The sequence below is a fragment of the Schistocerca piceifrons genome, chromosome 2 (assembly GCF_021461385.2).
Source record: "Schistocerca piceifrons isolate TAMUIC-IGC-003096 chromosome 2, iqSchPice1.1, whole genome shotgun sequence".
In the NCBI taxonomy this organism is placed as follows: domain Eukaryota; kingdom Metazoa; phylum Arthropoda; class Insecta; order Orthoptera; family Acrididae; genus Schistocerca; species Schistocerca piceifrons.
The window spans coordinates 269,189,504-269,209,646 of NC_060139.1; the positions used below are offsets into that span (position 1 = coordinate 269,189,504).

The 20,143-nt window shown below is 45.6% G+C and overlaps 1 protein-coding gene across 1 annotated transcript in view; it reads right to left on the reverse strand.

Moving 5' to 3' along the window:
* LOC124777241 overlaps positions 1-20,143 on the reverse strand; it is a 62,508-nt gene that overhangs the window by 29,392 nt on the left and 12,973 nt on the right. Inside the window, exons 3-4 of the mRNA XM_047252568.1 lie at positions 15,578-15,716; positions 3,423-3,547 (exon numbers count right to left, since the gene is read on the reverse strand). Coding sequence (XP_047108524.1) covers positions 3,423-3,547; positions 15,578-15,716 — 264 coding nt within the window. The remainder of the gene's footprint in view (positions 1-3,422; positions 3,548-15,577; positions 15,717-20,143) is intronic.

Below are 20,143 nucleotides of genomic sequence, written 5' to 3' on the forward strand. Positions count from 1 at the left end.
GAAAGAGCTTCCACTTTGAGCAACTGAATACCGTGTTGGTTTACCTCTGGCCCTTATGCAAGCAGTTATTTGGCTTGGCATTGATTGACAGAGTTGTTGGATGTCCTCTAGAGCGATATCGTGCCAAATTCTCTCAAGTTCACTGGTCATTGAAGCTCAATTCGAAACGACGTCATCACTGAAGACAATTTCACTCCAGTCAAAGAGATTCCAGGCCAAAGGCGGTTCTGGAGGCACCCCGGGCGGATTGGACACAGACCTAACTTCCGTCCGTCATACTGTTCAGCAACCAGGAGTGATGGTCTGGGGTGTCATTTCTTCTCATAGTAGGACTGCTCTGGTTGTCATCCAAGGCACCCTTACAGAACAGTGGTATGTCGACGATATTCTACGTCTCGTTTTGCTACCCTTCATGACAAGCCATCCTGGGCGTACATTTCAGCAAGATAATGCACCCCTGACATGGCGAAAATTTCTACTGCTTCTCCTCGTGCTTGTTAAACCGTAGCTTGACCTGTAAGGTCTCTGGATCGCTCCCCATTTGAGAACATTTGGAGGATTATGGGCAGGGCCTTCCAACAGTTCGGGACCTTACGATCAAACACGCCAGTTAGTATTTGGCACGATGTCCCTCAGGAGGACATATATCGACTCTGTTGTCAGTGCCAAGCCGAATAACTGCTTCCATAAGGGCCAGAGGTGGACCAACACATTATTGACTTTCTCAATTTGTGAAGCTCTTTCATCTGAGTAAATCATCAAATTTTTCCGAAATTTCAATAACTCGTTTATCTACACACATGTATCAGTGAGTTTGGCACAGTCATTACGCACGGGAGTAGCTGGAGCTGTTTCGGCACCACATAATGGAGTGTTTATCTGAATGTGCTGGCTAGTCAAAGAGATGGTCTAATTGAGGACCATAAATTACATTTGACTCCATGGAAACTTCAGGTGTGTTGCTTGCTGACCTATTGATATTAAGCTTTCTGTACAGTTTAGTTTTTCTGAGGGTTAGGGGAGTAAATTTCACGAAATAATCTGGAAACAATTTATTAGCTGTCCCAGTTCAATGATTAGATCTCGGTATGTTGATAAATGCAGTTAGATTACAACAGGGCATTAATAATTGATTGTGGCTGAAACAGAAATTGACGACTTTGACGTAGACTAGTTTTAATGATGTATTAGTGCAGGGAAATGATTCTGGTTCGCTAATAAACGCTTCCTAGCTAATTTTCAGAGCAGTAGATCTCATAATTGTCTCTAGCGCCGTATTTCGCCAAGAGTGCTCGGTTTCTGGTTATGGCCACCAGTGAGACTTCCCGTGACAAGAAAGATCTGAGGTAAAAACGAAAACAAACCGTGAAACTTCAACAACGATATCAGCACGGGAGCCGCAAGGCTGCGACAGGAACCCGAGGTCGCTTACAGTAGGCCGTAGAAGAAGTGTGGCGTATCCACACATTGCAGGAAATTTCGACTTCTGTTTTAATCTGCAGGAGAAGGTGGATACCACGAACTGTGGGCATTAGAACAGATGTTGTGGCATTATTGGTGCATTAAAGAAAGAATCTCACTATAGGGATGCCTTAGGGGAATAATCAGTGTACCATTTACTCGTTATTTTCCTACAACTACGAAATTGAAAGGTTCCTATCATTTATGAATCAAAATCTGTGATTGAATCCCAGAAAAATCAAAACTGTCCCATATTGCTCTGAAATGCACTGTTTCACCGAGAAGTTTATTGCCAATGGCAGCTTTCTTTACGGACGAATGGAAAAAGCCGACATCGAGGAAGATCAGTTTGGATTCCACAGAAATGTTGGAACGCATGAGGCAATGCTGACCCTACGACTTATTTTAGAAGATAGATTAAGGAAAGGTAAAACTACGGTTCTAGCATTTGTAGACTTATAGAAAGCTTTTGACAATATTGACTGGAATACTCTCTTTCAAATTCTGAAGATGGCAGGGCTGAAATACAGGGAGGGAAAGGCTATTTACAATTTGTACAGAAACCAGATGGCACGTATAAGAGTCGAGGGACATGAAAGGGAAGCAGTGGTTGGGAAGGGAGTGAGGCAGGGTTGTAGCCTCTCCCCAATGTTGTTCAATCTGTATATTGAGCAAGTAGTAAAGGAAAAAAAAAGAAAAATTCGGAGTAGGAATTAAAATCCATACAGAATAAATAAAAAAATCGAGGTTCACTGATGACATTGTAATTCCGTCAGATTCAGCAAAGGACCTGGAAGAGCAGTTGAACGGAATGGACCGTGTCTTGAAAGTAGGCTATAAGATGAACATCAAAAAAAGCAAGACGAGGATAATGGAATGTAGTCGAATTATGTCGGGTGATGCTGAGGGAATTAGATTAGGAAATGGTAGTAGATGAGTTTTGCTAATTGGGGAGCAAAATCAAATGGTTCAAATGGCTCTGAGCACTATGAGACTTAACAACTTAGGTCATCAGTCCCGTAGAACTTAGAACTACTTAAACCTAACTAACCTAAGGACATCACACACATCCATGCCCGAGGCAGGATTCGAACCTGCGACCGAGCAGTCCCGCGGTTCCGGACTGAAGCGCCTAGAACCGCACGGCTACCGCGGCCGACGGGGAGGAAAATAACTGATGATGGTAGAAGTAGGGAGGATATAAAATGTAGACCAGCAGTGGCAAGGAAAGCGCCTCTGAAGATGAGAAATTTGTTAACATCGAGTATAGATTTAAGTGTCAGGATACCTTTTCTGAAAGTATTTGTATGGAGTGTAGCTATGTATGGAAGTGAAACATGGACAATAAATAGTTCAGACAAGAAGAGATTAGAAGGTTTCGAAAAGTGGTGCTACAGAAGAATGCTGAAGATTAGATAGGTAGATCACGTCACTGATGAGGAGGTAGTGAATAGAATTGGGGAGAAGAGGAATCTGAGGACAACTTGACTAGAAGTTCTGAAGAAGCAAGGGATCAATAATTTAGTACTGTAGGTAATAAAATAGCATGGCTTTAGTATATTCCGTTTTGAACGGTGGTTAGTCCCACGGAATGGTGCACAACGAATATGTGAGCAGTCTCTTCTCTAGAAGTTTTTGATGCCATTATTAAAAGAAATGATCTTGGGTGCCTCTCTCTCGGCAATAGCCACTTTATGATTCTTTGAATCTGTTTTAGATCTTTTGCCTCTGTTTAGAGTCAATGATCCTTGATGAGTGTTCTGCAGGTAATGAAATACCTCTCATTTAATCCAGCATACATTACGCAACATTAAACAGTTAGTAAATGGTACTGTAAAAATTTTATTTTTAAGACTAATTATACATTTTTAGTCTGGCGTAACCCTTTTGATATTAAGATGAGGTAGACTTGAGGAAAAGGGACGTCTATCGAACCGTTCATACTAATTGTTCCTACTTACCACACTTAATACCAGTTCCACAGCACTGATCAACTTTGTAGGTGGGATAACAGAAAGACTCCTTTCCTTCTGGTATCCGATACCCAGCACAACCGCCAGATGCGCAGGAGAACCTCGCCTCTCCCCTGCAGAAAGGAAAGTAAACATATAGACAATCTTTGTTTACAGCTTCAGTTTCGAATAAACTGGGTTATTTCGCACAGTGTTAACACATATTATCTATACCGACGGAAATAAAAAGCAACACGCTCAGACGCAATGTCATTTTATTGGAAAGTGAAAGTAGTGTATCATCATAGGGATGTATGATAGCAAATTAAGACCAAATGAAATACACATGTCACAGCAAAGATATCCCAAACAGTCACATCAATACGCTGTATACCGCACACTATCGGCAACGCAGAGTGTATTCCCACACGTAAACGATCTTAAAAGTGCCAAATGGCATCCTGAGAGATTGTCCCAAGCAACTTGCATCTTTTGTCGCAATTCAACAATGGTTCTTGCAGGCTCTAGCGAACAAGTAAGTTACCGTTTCATCTCGTCCACACGTGTTCAAGAGGCGAGAGATCTAGTGATCTCCTGCTCAGAGCAGTTGCTGTATACCACATAGAGTACGTGGCGTCGCCGCATCCGTATGTAGGCATGCATTGTCCAGTTTATAAATCACATCAACTTCCTGTCGAAGAAATGACAGTTGCACGAGGATAATAACCTGTACAATGTTGCCGCCTCTGGTTAATTTACACTGCAGGAACACCAAATGTGGTCGCTAAACGTATCTTAGGCTCCGTACAGCCTGGCGTGTTACCGATGTGTCGTGAGCGAACGAACTCCGGAACACAATGCTCGCCAGCTCTACGCCGTACTCGTGTAGGTCCATCAGTCGCAGACAGACAGACCCTACTCTCATGACTGAAGACACCAGAGCGTCATTCCATTTCCCCGTTCCAGTCGACTCCTTAACGACGCCAGTGTAGCCGCGGTTGGCGGAGTCGTGGCGCCAGTGGTATCCTGGACAGAGGCGCACGTGATCTTATTCCTGCAAGCGGACGGTTGCCAGTGGACCTTGATGAGACAGCAGAAGCAACAGTGCCCAGATTTCTTCTTTGGCTGATGTTCCGTTAGCCATCGCTGCTCCCACAATCCATCAACCTTGACGTGCGTTTGTACTACGCCGACGTCCAGAACCTGGTCTTTGGCTGCCGAAAATGTTCTACACACCACTGCCGAAAGCAGCGCCGCAGTACCGACACTCTGTCGTCAATATTTGAAGCAATCCGTTGATATACCCACCCAGCTTCCCGCAGCCTCTCAAAACGACCTCATTGAAATGGCTGATGTTGTTCAACAAGAGTACGTACTCGTTGCCTGGTCATATTTGTGCCCCAGAATGAATTCTACAAACACTGTTCACCCATGAACTGAGCACAGTTACTGTGACTATGTATACTTTCCCGGCGTATTGACAGATTAGATTCTTGTCGGGTCTTCAGCCAGATCAAGCTGTAATCTGCACACAATATTTCCACATTCCACCTGCCCACCATAAACAGGTGAGGAAAGCTAGTTCGCTCTCGCCGATAACTTATTCAAACCCTTTTTTTAAAATTTTGTGGTGTGTTGAGGTACAACGTCACCCTTGGATCTCGGTCTTACTGTCTTGGTGTAAAGGTAAATTTGTTCTATCCCACAATAATGTCATTCCAATGACATCATCGGAGTGCACGTTGAAGATGTGGCGGTGGGACTTGAAATCTCATACTGCCCTCCGACGGTGGAAGTTCAAACCGTGAACGACGGAACCCTTATATGCGGCGAAAATAAAAAAGCGCATGCGATAAGATGATGCGCAAGCGCTCAATCGTAGCTGTTGCCCCCTGGCGTACGAACAGCTGCAGCGCCTCCAGTGGTGAATATTGTCGAAAAACGATATATTGTTAAAATTATTCGTGCCGTCAATGACAGATGACTTGAACATAATCGCCATACGCGATTACTACAATCTGATAAATCAGCGGTGGCTGAGCACTGTCTTACAGAGGGACATAGAAGATTGTACAATGAGACACACGTGGTTGCAAACGCCTCGCGTTTCTGCGATTGTGTTTTAAAAGAATCTGTCGAAATCAGACTGACAGATAACGTCATTAACCGTGATAACTGATATTCGCTAAGTAAAACTTTAAATCCTCTTTTGTTAGATATGAAGAAACAACGACATGTGAATCGGCCGGTTATGAGTAATAATTTTTAGCTGTATATTGTTTCTCTACAGTATTTACGATTGGAGGCAATGCAACGCTACTTGCGCCAGGGGCAGCAGGTGATTAGGCAAGCACTTGCGCATTTACCTTACCGCATCCGCTTTCGTATTTTCACGGCATATAAAGGTTGCGTCGTTCACGGTTTGAATCATTTATCGACGAGAGCGGCTTAGCTGTTCTCATCTGATGATGGCGACCAGGTGGACCTCGAAAATGTTGTGTAGAGGTGACAGTTTGATTGGCCTGAAGACTCGGAACGAATTTTGATGAGCACAGTTACTGCCTGTTGAGTCAAAGCAGAGGGCACACAGACAGGCATCCTGGGCACCATCTGATGGCCGACAAATGTGGTGTCACCGCCAGACACCACACTTGCTAGGTGGTAGCCTTTAAATCGGCCGCGGTCCGTTAGTATACGTCGGACCCGCGTGTCGCCACTGTCAGTGATTGCAGACCGAGCGCCGCCACACGGCAGGTCTAGAGAGACTTCCTAGCACTCGCCCCAGTTGTACAACAGACTTTGCTAGCGATGGTTCACTGACAAAATACGCTCTCATTTGCCGAGATGATAGTTAGCATAGCCTTCAGCTACATCATTTGCTATGACCTAGCAAGGCGCCATATTCAGTTACTATTGATATTGTGAATCATGTACAGTCAAGAGCGACGTTCATCATTAATGGATTAAAGTTAAGTATTCCACCAGCTACGTCCGTTTTTCTAAATTCTAATTTCCTTGTCCTGTTCCAGACCTCACGCCAGCCTGCATGTGCTAAAACGCATGCCTTTCGGCCTCCTATAGTAACACGGTGTTGGCTCTCCTGCCAACCACAACATTGGCGACGAGGCAACACTGCGTTCTTAACTATACTGCCATGATTTACTTGTGTAATGGCTTCGCCACCATCTCCAGATGTACTGTCCAAATTTTATCGCTTACAGAATCAGCAGACGCAGGCCTTACTGGATGCCCTTGGACAGCTCATCCAGGGTCAATGTGCGATGGCAAACGATGCGGCAGCCGCCGCTCCACCGCTAATGCAGCCACAACACGCAGTTGCACCAACTTTTCGTCCTTTTTATGCTGCACTGGAAAGCTGGACAGAGTGGTCACGCCAATTTGGATTCCATCTCGCCGCCTACAGAATTCAAGGTAACGAGCGGCAGCCATTTTTGTTGTCTTCGGTCAGCATACAAACGTACCGTGTGATAGTCAAACTATTTCCCCAACGCAACGTAGCAACTCTGTCCTACGAAGAAATTTTGTCTGTATTAGATGCATTTTTCAAAGAATCAGTCAATGTAGTTGCGAAACGGTATACCTTCTTTTGTATAAAACGTACGGCATGTCAGACTAATTGGGAGTGGGTTGCAACCTTGCAAGGCCATACTAGGGATTGTGCTTTTGAGTGTCAATGTGGACTCCCTTATTCAGATACTATGGTGCGTGATGCAATTGCACAGAACGTTTCTGATGTTCGTATATGGGAACAGTTTTTGAAACTAGTCAATCCCTCCCTTCAACAGGTGATGGACATATTGGATTGGCAGGACACACTTGACTTTGCTCAGGAATCATTTGAAACTTTGCCGCCCGTGTGTCAGGTCAACCGGCCCGCCGGGCGAGCTGCACGGAACAGTAAACAGCCCTCGCGCCCGGCCGCGCCGCTGCCGCCAGGCTCTCAGCCACATGTACCGCGCCGGAAGGCAAATGCAGTGATAAAATCATGCCCGCGGTGTGCTACTAGACATTCGCGTGAGAATTGCCCATCACGCCAAGCTATTTGCTTTTACTGTAATAAAAAAGGACATGTTCAAAGTGTTTGCCAGAAAATGCTCAGACCGGAAACTCAACATCATTCCAGGCCCTTTGCTTCGCGCCGGAATCGGAATCGAACCAAGGATACTCAGGCTCACGAAACTTCGCCCATGGAAATTCATATAGTTCATTCCACTCCGCCCAGTGCCACTCTCTCTAACAGTGACTGTGTTCGTCCCACAAATAGTGTGCGTCGACATCGCCGGAACTCCCGTCAAGTCGCAAGTGATTTTGTACCAGTGTCAGTTCATGTTGCACGAGACAGTCGCTCTTGTCGTCAGCAGGACAATAAACTCTTTGTAGACTTGGACATTAACGGCAAAGCGATACCATTCCAGCTCAATACCGGAGCTGCAGTTTCACTGATCAATCAAGACATGTACAAACAGCTGGGCACACCTCCGTTGCATACCGCAAATGTTAAGTTAACTAGTTATTCAGGTCAAGATATCCCTGTGTTAGGACAGTGCAGCCTTCTTGCAACATACAAAGGACAAACAAAACTTGTGTCATTTTACGTCCTTCATTCTTCTTCTGCAGTGAACTTGTTTGCTTTCGATTTATTTCAGTTGTTTAACTTGTCTATAGTAAATAAGGTCTTATCAGTGAACCAGACTGTGCCTTCCGACAGTGTTTCTCGTCTATGTGAAGAATTTGCAGACATTTTTGCACCGGGCCTCGGCTGCGCTAAGAACTATAAAGCACATTTGGAACTAGAAAATAAACGCACAACCGAAATTTTTCAGAGCGCGCAATGTTCCCCACGCATTGCGTGATGAGGTCGCAAAAACATTACACGACTTGGAATCACAAAGTGTAATTGAACTTGTGCAGGCTTGTCTCTGGGCATCACCCTTAGTAATTTTGGCAAAACCTTCGGGAAAATTGAGACTTTGTGTGGACTTCAAGGCAACAGTGAATCCACAACTAGTGATTGCAACTTTTCCTTTACCCTGCCCGGAAGATATTTTTGACAAACTGTGCCCGGTTAAATATTTTTCAAAGTTGGACCTAGCAGATGCGTACTTACAAATACCGGTGGATGAAGAATCCCAGCGCGTTTTGGTGGTTAACACGCATCTTGGTTTGTATCGATTCAAACGACTGCCATTCGGGTGTGCATCTGCCCCTGCATTGTTTCAGCAATATCTACAAACTGTTTGTGCGTCGGTCCCTACTGCAGCAAACTATCTGGACGATATTGTGATCTCCAGAAAGACGGAAGAAGAACATTTAGCCAATCTCAGAACATTATTTCAGGTCTTGCGACAAAATGGTCTTTGCTTGCGGAAGGACAAATGTGTGTTTTTGCTCGTGACTTGCCTTACCTTGGACATGTATTCAATGCCCAAGGCATACATCCCAGTCCCGAGCACCTCCGTGCCATGCAAGACTTGCCTTCGCCGCAGAATTTGAAGCAGCAACAGAGTGAGTTGGGAAAAATTACGTATTATAACCGCTATGTTCCACATGCCTCTCCCATTCCAGCTCCGCTTCATCGCTTACGCCGTAACGGTGTTCCGTTAGTCTGGACAACGGAATGAGAACGCGCCTTTCGCCAGTTGAAATCGGCGTTGCTTTCCAATACTTGCCTTAAGCCATTCGATCCCCAGAAGCCCCTTTTGTTGATGGTGGATGCATCGGATTTCGGGATCGGTGCTGTGCTTGCGCACAAAGATGGTTCGCACGATCGCCCCATTGCCTTTGCGTCCAAATTTCTCTCGTCTGTGCAAAGAAATTATTCACAGATCGAGAAAGAAGCATTGGCTCTCGTATTTGGTGTTACAAAGTTTCATAATTTCTTGTATGGTCGTCACTTTACCATCATCACAGACCACAAACCTTTGACATCGCTTTTTCATCCGAGCAAGCCTGTACCTCCACGTACAGCGCAGAAATTCATTCCCTGGTCTATTTTCCTCTCGCAGTACCGCTACGATATCTTGTATTGGTCCACTGCTAAGCACGGAAACGCCGATGCGTTGTCCCGTTTGCCTGTTGCTGAGGATAGAGCATTCGATTTCTCCAAACTTGCTTGCATGTTCATTGATTCGGAAACCGATGCCATGGTCGAATCGTTTCCGATTGATTTTCGTCGTGTAGCTACAGCCACAGCTGCCGACCCTGTCCTTGCTACCGTTCTGCGTTTTGTTGCTACGCAATGGCCCTTGTCAAAGTCACGGATCAGGGATCCGTTGGTTCGCCGATTTTTTGCTCACCAGGAGAGACTTTTTGTACGACGTGGTGCTTTGCTGTTGCGTTCTGATAATGATCAGTCCAGGGTCGTGGTCCCACGTTCGTTACAGTCTTCTGTCTTACAGCTTCTCCACCAAGGACATTGGGGTATAGTGAGAACGAAACAACTTGCTCGTCAGCACTGTACTTGGTTCGGAATCGGTGCTGCGATTACGAATATGTGTTCTTCTTGCATGGCGTGTGCCGAACAACAATCCGCACCGCCGCGGAAAGTCTTTGCATGGCCAAAAGCCACTTCCCCTTGGCAACGCATACACATCGATTTTGCTGGTCCATTCTGGAATGCTTGACGGTTGGTTCTGGTAGATGCCTTCAGTAATTTTCCTTTTGTTGTCCGGATGTCTTCCACGACGTCCTCTGCCACCATCCAAGCGTTGTCTGCTATCTTTTGCATTGACGGTCTTCTGCAGACTATTGTTTCCGACAATGGCCCACAATTCATGTCCACAGAATTTCAGTCATTCTGCCAGGCCAATGGTATTCAACATCTGACATCCGCGCCGTTTTCGCCTCAGTCCAACGGTGCCGCTGAACGATTGGTCCGGACTTTCAAGTCACAGATGTTGAAGTAGAAAGAGTCGCATTCTCGGGAGGACGCGTTATTGCTCTTTTTGTCCTCGTATCGCTCTCAGCCCCGAGATAGTCGCTCGCCGGCTGAGTTGCTCTTTGGTCGCCCTCATCGAACCTTGATGTCTTTGCTACATCCGCCGCATCAGGTTCCTGTGCATACGGTAGACATCTGCTTTTGCCCCAGGCGCCGTTGTCTACTACCGCAACTATCGAGGTTCACGGCGTTGTCTCGAAGGGCGCATTCTTCGCTGCCTCGGCCGCGCTATGTATCTGATTTTGGGGGCCTCTGGTGAGGTGCGTCGGCATCTCAATCAGCTGCGCCTCTGTCGTCGCACGGGATCTGCCGCTCCCCGTCTGCTTTCAGCGACGGTGCCGTCCGGTCAGCGCCCTGGGGACCCATCTACTGGCTCGCCTCAGCCCCAGGTGTTACAGACGCTGCCTTCCATTTTGCCCCATGGCGACGCGCCGCCGCCGCCGCCGCCGCCGCCGCCACCGCCTGTTCTTCCGCCGACGACGTCCGCAGTGGACGCGTCGCTGCAACCGCCGGGCGCCTCCCTGGGTCACGCGCCGCCGATCGCTTCCCGTGACCAGTTGTCCTCCGACATGGAACTCTTGCCCGCTCCGGACCATATGTCGTCTTCCGTCTTCGCCCGTCGGGTGCCCCGGGCCGATGGAGGTCGACCCTTCGGCCCCTCCTGTCTCTCTGCGGGCGCATTCAGTGCACCCTGGAGCAGGTTTTCAGGCGTTTCCTAGCTCCCCGCGGTCCAAATGGCAGGGTGCGGGTGGCACAGCCTCGCCTGTTGTTAGGCTCCCCATCTCGTCGCATACGTCAACATGGGGTCCTCCCCACGGCGGGTGGAAGCCTTATGCCACAACTGTACGCCGATTTGCGGGGGAGGAATGTGGTGTCACCGCCAGACACCACACTTGCTAGGTGGTAGCCTTTAAATCGGCCGCGGTCCGTTAGTATACGTCGGACCCGCGTGTCGTCACTATCAGTGATTGCAGACCGAGCGCCGGCACACGACAGGTCTAGAGAGACTTCCTAGCACTCGCCCCAGCTGTACAGCCGACTTTGCTAGCGATGGTTCACTGACAAAATACGCTCTCATTTGCCGAGATGATAGTTAGCATAGCCTTCAGCTACGTCATTTGCTACGACCTAGCAAGGCGCCATATTCAGTTACTATTGATATTGTGAATCATGTACAGTCAAGAGCGACGTTCATCATTAATGGATTAAAGTTAAGTATTCCACCAGCTACGTCCGTTTTTCTAAATTCTAATTTCCTTGTCCTGTTCCAGACCTCACGCCAGCCTGCTTGAGCTAAAGCGCGTCTCTTTCGGCCTCCTCTAGTAACAAGGTGTTGGCTCTCCTGCGAACCACAACAATAACAATACTAACAACATTACAACAACACTAACACTGCAACCTCTCAGTGTGCGCATATTGATAGCCTGGTACCACTGAATGCGATCCGTGATAGTGTTGTATTTTTCATTACGGAAGGATGTTTACAAAGGTGTTATTTACCCACGAAACGAAGTAGATAATATTAAGCACAAAGAAAAGATTGAAAGACAACAAAATAACTGTAAACCAGAAATAACAGACTGCAGTACAGAATCAAGACAAAGCATAACAGCAGAACCTCCTTAGCTATGGATAAGATATATTCCGTGAATAGGTTACCAAGTTTCCCTAAATATGAACTCTGTAAATTTAACAAACTATTTAGCTTCTCTGGTAAGTAGAATATGGCTGTTTGGCTGCCGCACTAGTAAGTGTCAGTTTCCAAAGATAATTCCTAGGTTCAAAGGCTGTAACACCTTTCAGTCTGCAATGCAATGCACATTTGGGGTCCTTTGTAAACGGCGGATGAACCAGACTAAGTAGCAGAAAGGGAAGGGGAAGTCACTCGCAGCGTGGGAGTGTAGTTCAACACTCACAGTTAACAGAAAGAGCGCGTAATTATTTAGAATATGTTTCACATTAGCGAACATGAAGATAATATAGTAATAACAACTTTGGATTTTTCACAGATGGTGCAGTTATCTAGAACGAACTCTGTCTCGTTAAGATTTAAGTGCGGTGCAAAGATTGTCAAATTGCCTTAAATGTCAAAAAATGTGAAACTGTGCACTTCACAGAACGAAAGAACGGTATGTACATGATTACGAGTTATAATTGGTATCGGTCAACTCATACAATTATCTGGGTGTAGCACTTTGTACGCGCATGAAATGGAGTGATCACAGAGGCTCGGTGGTTGGTAAAGCGGGTAGCAGACTTCGGGTAACTCTTAGAGTACTAAGGAAATGTAATCGATCTACCCGGGAGTATTCTTACAAAGCACTCGCGCGACACATCCTGGAATATTGGTCAGGTTTGTGGAGTCCACGAAATAGAACTAACAGGCGATACTAAACGTGTACAGAGAAGGGCAACACGCATGGTCACATGTTTGTTCGATCCTTAGGAGTGTTTCACAGAGACGTTGAAAGAACTGAACTGGCAGACACTTGAAGAGAGACGTAAACTATTCCGAGAAAGCCATCAGAAAAAATTTCAAGAACTAGCTATGAACCATGAACCTATGAAAATATTACAACCCCCTAGGTATCGCTTTTATAGGGATCCTGAGCACAAGATTAGATGAATACCAGCACTCACGGAGGCATCTAAACAATCATTACTCCCGCGCTTGATTCGTGTATGGAGAGGGAAGAAGCCCTGATAACTGGTACAGGAGACGTACCCTCTGTCATGCACATCCCAGTGGTGTGCACATTATGGTCGTAGGTACAGACGCGAAATCGCTAAAAGACGATTTCCGAGCCTAGTGCAGAATTTTTTTTGTGGGTTCGCACACTAGTATCTATATTTACAGTTAGATATACATATACACTGATCACACAGAAGAATAAGGCCGCCTTCCTAACAGCCGGTATTTCCACCTGTGTCACGGATAAGAGTGGCGAACCGTCGTGGCATGGAAGCAGTGAGGACTTGGTAGGTCGCTGCAGCGAGGTGGCACCACATCTGCACACGCAAATCACCTAATTCCCGTAAATTCCGGGGAGGGGTACAATGAGCTCTGACCCCATGTTCAGTCAGATCCCAGATGTGTTCGACCAGGTTCAGATCTGAGCAGTTGAGTGTCCAGAACATCAGCTGGATATCTCCACTGTGTTCCTTAAACCATTCCATCATCCTCCTGCCCTTCTGACATGGCACATTATCTGGTTAAAAATGCCACTGGAAGACGACGGATTCGCGGCCTCTAGTCGGCATGATGGAGGTATCGGGGTTCATCAGGCCATGCAAGGCTCTGCCAATGCGCCAGCGTCTAGTGCTCATGATCTCGTGCCCATTTCAGTTATAGTTGCCGATGTAGTAGTGCAGTGGTGGTACATGCATGGGTCGTCGTTAGGAGTGTCCGGCGCACTGTATTTTCAGACTCTGCCCTGAATTAAAGTCTGTTGTTAGATCCGCCACAATTTGCCGCTTGTCCTGTTTTACCTGTTTGCCCAACCTACGACGTCCGACATCAGTAATGAGGGGTGGCCGCCAACCCCATGACGCCTGGACGTTGTTTCACCTTGGTTTCGCCACGTATTGAAGACACTCGCAAAAGAACTCCTCGAACACCCGGCAAGCCGTGCAGTTTCCGAATGGCTCGTGCCGAGCCTCCAGGCCATCACAATCTGCCCTCGGTCAAACTCAGATAGATCGCGCACCTTATCCATTCCACACACGGACAGTACGCTTACGATGGTACATGCACCGTGCGTTTGTCTGACTGGCAGTCATTCCTCGCCATGTGATGCTGCTATCGCCTGAACGGGTTTATATCGATAGCAGGTCGGTGGTCAAAATGTTCTGGCTGGTTAGTGTATTCGGTAAAGTGTGGTAGCTACGTCTACTTCACCGTTGCTGGTCCATATCTATATGAGTGAAAGAAAAGTGGTGGCGGAACAAAACTATATTGCACAAGGGAGCCGAAGAATTCAAAACGTAGTGACAGTTACGTAACTATATTTGTCCACCTGAAGACGGGTTAATTCCTAGAATGTGTCTTCGCATGAATAAGGTGCCACTTGTTACTGTAATTTTTCAAGTCAATATACGTATGGTTCGGAGCTCAAGCATCACTTTATTAAAAACAGTAATACCAACAGGAAACTCGCAAACGTTAATGTTATTGTGGTGTTCAGCCTTCAGATTGGTTCATGAAGTTCTCAATGCTAGTCTGTCGGTACCAGTCCCACTATCTGTATGACTACTGCATCCTACAGCAGTTGGAACCTGCTGACTACAGACAGTCCAGCCTTGGTTTTCCTGTTCAATTCTTACTCCCTCCCTCAAACAAGTTAACTATTCCTTGACACGATTCGGGACCTTTACATTGGTTATCATATTAACACAATTAAACTTCACCATTCATCTGTAATACAACGTTCCAAATGCTTCTATGGTCAAATTGTCTGTACTGTTTATCGGCAATGTTTCATTTCATATAAGGCTGTATTCCAGACAAGAAAAGATTTCCCAGTATTTAAATTTATAACCGTCGTTAGAATATTTTTGTCTTTGAGTATAGTTTTTCTTGCTACCTCCAGTCTGCAATTGAAACCCCGTTACTGCGTCGTCAGTTATTTTGCAGCCCAAATAGCGAAACTCGATTATTACCTTTAGTGTCTTCTTTCGTAATCTAATTCTCCCAGCATGACTAGTACTTACGGTCGATTACATTCCATCACCACAGGCTTACTTAAAAAAAAAGTCAACGTGTTTTCAAATCAAGATACGCTCCATTAGATTGGCCTACTAAGGCCTTCACTGTGTCTGTCAAAACGTACCGTGTGATCGGAAAAGCGTAAAAATCTTATTTCGTCTCTCTGGACTTCAATTCCATTCGAAAATTAATATTCAGGTAATTAATCGTTTGCCGCCTAATGCCTTCCGTCATCGAAGCACAGAAAAACATTTTATGCCTATATTTACCATCGAATGTACTACGTGGTATTTGATTCTCCCAGACATAATTGCGTCTCAGTTAGTATTCATTGTTTTCGTGGAGCAGTGACAATGATACACTTGATTTTCTCTTTTCCGTTGTCAAAGGAATTAGGACGTTTGTACCAAACGTCTGTTATGCTCTGCTGCAAGTGCTGACGCAGTTACTGCTTAGAGTGACTACATTGCTACAACGTGTATTCTGAATGCCTTTACTAACCTCGAGGGTCCTTCGGTGAGACCGAAGCAGCTACACACTGGGGTGCACACAGACTTGATTACGCCCGAGATATCTGCGCCAGGTTCGTACGTCTTCCCCTCGTAGTGGCATTTTGTCCTGTCCAGCGACAGAAGGAAACCTGAAAGGAAACAACAAACAGTTAAATGTGAAGCATCAGTTGCTTGTATGATATATCTGGCTAGTCCAGTACTAATACAGTAACATGTTTTGCAATATTACGGCAACGTAATATACAACTCATTTGATGAAATACTTAAACAACAAATTGTAATACGATACTGCAGTGTCCGTGTTGTTCAGAAGTAAGATGCAATGTTCTTTCGGAGGTTCGTTTATGTACGAAACGACAGGCACTACAGCGAATACAGCCGTTATGAAATCATGAAATGTATTCACAGCTGCGAATGTGGACAAACATCAGCTGTATAATGACGACAATGAAAATTTCTGCCGGACCAATACTCGAACCCTGATTTCCCGTTTATCGCGAGGGTCGCCTTACCATTTGGCTATCCGAGCACACTTCAGAACGAGACCCAAACTTCCGTATGTCGTCAGCCCTGTGCCTACAACCTGCAATCGTACATCAATTACGTATATTCCGTTCAGGGCAGACATTTGATAAGGCGACAGCTTGCTGTAAGCGGGAAATCCGGTTTCGAGTCCCGGTCTAGCACAAATTTTCATTGTTGCCATTCCGTTACACAGCTGATGGTTGTCCATATTCGCAACCGCGACTGCATTTCGTGTACTAATTACAACTGTTGTAGGCCCGTGAGTGATCGAAAGAGAATGCAGGAGAAACCAGACACGCTTTCTAGGCCATGCAGTACTTTCGGTAGACAACACACTGAAATCATTCTAGAGGTATGGCGTTCATTAGAAAAGCGGAAACAATTACATGGTGATAATTACTAAACTTTCGCTACTTGAGAGGGCCCCATAAAAAAAGGAGTGATCGTAGGTCAACGGAATTTGTGGAAATATTTGTATGGGAAATAACGAATGAACCATTAAAGGAAACACTTTTTAATTTCCACGTGAGAGGGTAACATTTGTTACTCCGCAGCATGTTGACGTTTCAGGTTACAACCGTTGCTCAGTGTGACGACCATCTGCGCCGATGCCCGCCTGGAAACACACTAGAGATTCCATTTCACAACTGTTCGTAGCAATTTGCGAACGGTGGACCATGGCATGTTCAGTTGTCGTGACACAGCTCGTGCACCGCTTGAAGATCGCACATTGCGTCCAGAATTCTCAGTCATGACAACAGTAACTTTTTCAACGATATATGTGCTCTCCCAGGAGTAACTCCCAAGTCGCTACTTAATTCGATTTTCCGAGTCATGTTTTTCAATCCCGGAGCGGGAAGAGGACCTCTCCGTATTCCTTTAACGTGTCGATACTTGCAAAGAGCAACACCACTATTGCTGTTGCTTTGATAGAACAGCTTTACCGAATAAGGCTCTGCGCACCTTGTCCAGACCCATGTTGACTGTCTGCAATAGTAATGCACACTCATGCTTGTGCTGCAACCCTACGTCGCCGTACCAGTACCGGCGCCCAACGCCTAGCCAAACACTAACTTCACTAACAGCGCAAGCCCTGCACCACACAGTCAGAATGTCATTACTAGGAAGTTTTGTACCCATACGGTTAACAGTTTTCCATCTACAGTGCCTCACGCACCAAAAGTTTAATTATAGCAACGATTTACTATTATTTTCCATCTTCTTTGCAACGGCCATGTTTTGATTTTGTCTTTCTTTTCTATATATTTATTTCATAATTATTAGGACTCCATAGTACTTTATTTACAATTAAATTAGCTAAGAATTAACAAAGAAAATTAACATAATCAATTTTAATCTTAGAGTAAATCGGTTAACGGCTCAATAGGGAAACATTTAACTTAACCGTGTAACTAAACGTGAACACAATTCTCTAATTTCTTACAAGCTGCTTGATGTTCAGGGTAGAGGTGCAACATTTATAAACTAACCTGTGCAGTATAACACGAGAACACTTGAAATGGTACGGCAGAACAGGACTGATCAGTGTGCCTGCTGCAGTTTGTGTGGGCAGGTATCAGGCGTGCATTTTTTCCCCATTGAGTACTATGTACAGCTGACACAGAGCATTCGAGTCAGAAGGAAGCCAGACAGCACATTCAACTTCGGAATATTAAACGTATTGACAGGGCTAAGCTGTGTGACGGACTAGGATTCGAACACAGAACCTGAGCTATCGATGGAAGACCTTACTTCACTAGCACTCCTGGAGAGAGAGGATTGTCATCTTGCGATAACTAGTTCATGCTAATATTAATAAGAAACATCACAGCCGTATTAACAAGGGAACTCCCCATCGCAATCCCCTCAGACTTCGAGGTAAGATGGCCCAGTGGATAGCCCGTCAAAAACTGAACACACGTCAAGCATGAAAATAGGAAGAAGTTATACTGAACTGTGAAAAAAGGAACAAAATAGAAACAGGAACAGTTGAAGCTAAGGATTTTCAACATCTAGTGCACTACAAGAACCATCGCGTCTTGGTTGTGTAGTCACCGTGTTGAACGGTGAAGGAGTAGATTCGTGTTCGGAACTCCCTCGTGACCTACAATTTTTTTGCGACCGAATAACAGGAGGCCTAAGGACAACGATAGGACGCAGCGATGGAAGAACACGGTTTCTTTACCCTTCATCAAAGAAGTAACGGATCAAATAGGCAAGATTTTAAGGAAACATAAGGTTCGACCGATTTTCAGACCAACAAAGAAAATAGGCCAAGCACGTCGTTCCGTTAACTACAAACGACCCCCTCTGCTGCAAGTGGTGTATGCAAGATTCCGTGTACATGTGGTAGGGTCTACATTGGAACTACAAAGAGAAGGATGAACGCACGGTTGAAGGAACATAAAAGTCTTTGCCCACTAGGGAAAACGGACAAGTGAGCCGTGGCGGAACATGCTATTCAGTCGGGTGCTCACGTAGTGAAATTTTCGGAAACTGAAGTTTTATGTACTATGACGAACTATTATCCACGGCTATATAGAGGAGCCATCGAAATATATAAACAGAGAGATAATTTTAACAGAAAGGAAGGAGCTATGAAACTCAGTGATATATGGACAGTGGCGCTACAGAGTCGATGAGATGTTTTTATCTTTGACGTACTATGATCGATAGTTATATTTTATCCTTGACAAGGTTTATCTCTATCACGTTAAATCCAGACCACGCCCACTTTCCACTCGTCAGTCGGCAAGATTCAGCACAACCAAGAGCACCTCCGAAGATGTCCAACGTAGCTTTGGACGAAACTCAGGGATAGAAGAATTCCATGGACCACGGCCATACAACCCTTAAGGATTCTCGGCAGGTGAAACATCCGGCCGTGAAAGCCTTCATTGTACACCTTTTTTTTCACAAAATTACGAGCTGACCGTCCTGTAATTGACGTGTCTGTGCGCTGTATTCAAATTTGTGTCTGTTTCGTGATGTAACGTTCGTTTGCACCAGTGAAGTGTAAGGAAGGGACCTCCAGACGTGCAAAAGTACCACATGTTATGATTCCTGCGTTCTGTTTGGGAAGTTTTGAATCTTGAATTCCTTTGCTCCAACATAGTTCACGCCCGTTTTTTTTTTTTTTTTTTTTTTTGAGAGGTCTCTCCCCTGCGCTCATAATTCACCACATTTACCTGTGACGGTAATATATATTTACTACTTGGCTCATATTCTATAACCAACGTAAAGTTCAGTACAATTTCTTCCTGTTTTTATGCTTGATCTGTTTACAGTTGTTGACGGGCTATCCACCGGGCCATTTTACCACTAAATCTGAGGGGGTGCGATGGGAAATTTCCTCTGCAAGGTACACTTATGTCACGACCGCTTTTTGTTCAATAAACATCACTGTTAGCAAACTAATTTTCACACGGGACTGTCCATAAATCCGCAGGAGTACGAGGGGGTGGAGATCTCTTCAGAACAGTACGTTGCAAGGCATCCCATATATGCTCAATAATGTTCGTGTCTGGGGAGTTTGGTGGCCACCGGAAGTGTTTAAACTCAGAAGAGTGTTCCTGGAACCATTCTGCAGCAATTCTGGACGCGTGGGATGTCGCATTCTCCTTTTCGAATTGCCCAAGTCCGTCGGAATGCACAATGGACGTGAATGGATGCATGTTATCAGACAGGACGCTTACGTACGTGACGCTGTCAGAGTCGTATCTAGGAGTAGCAGGAGTACCACATCACTCCAACTGCACAAGCTCCACACAATTACAGAGCTCCACCAGCTTGAGCAGTCCTCTGCTGACATACAGGGTCCATGGATTCATGAGGTCGTCTCCACACCAGTAAACGTCCATCCGCTCGATACAATCTGAAACGAGACTCGTCCGACCAGCCAACATGTTTCCAGTCATCAACAGTCCAATGTAAATGTTGATGGCCCCAGGCGAGGCGTAAAGCTTTGTGTCCTGCAGTTATAAAGGGTACACGAGTGGGTTTCGCTCCGAAGCCCCATACTGATGATGTT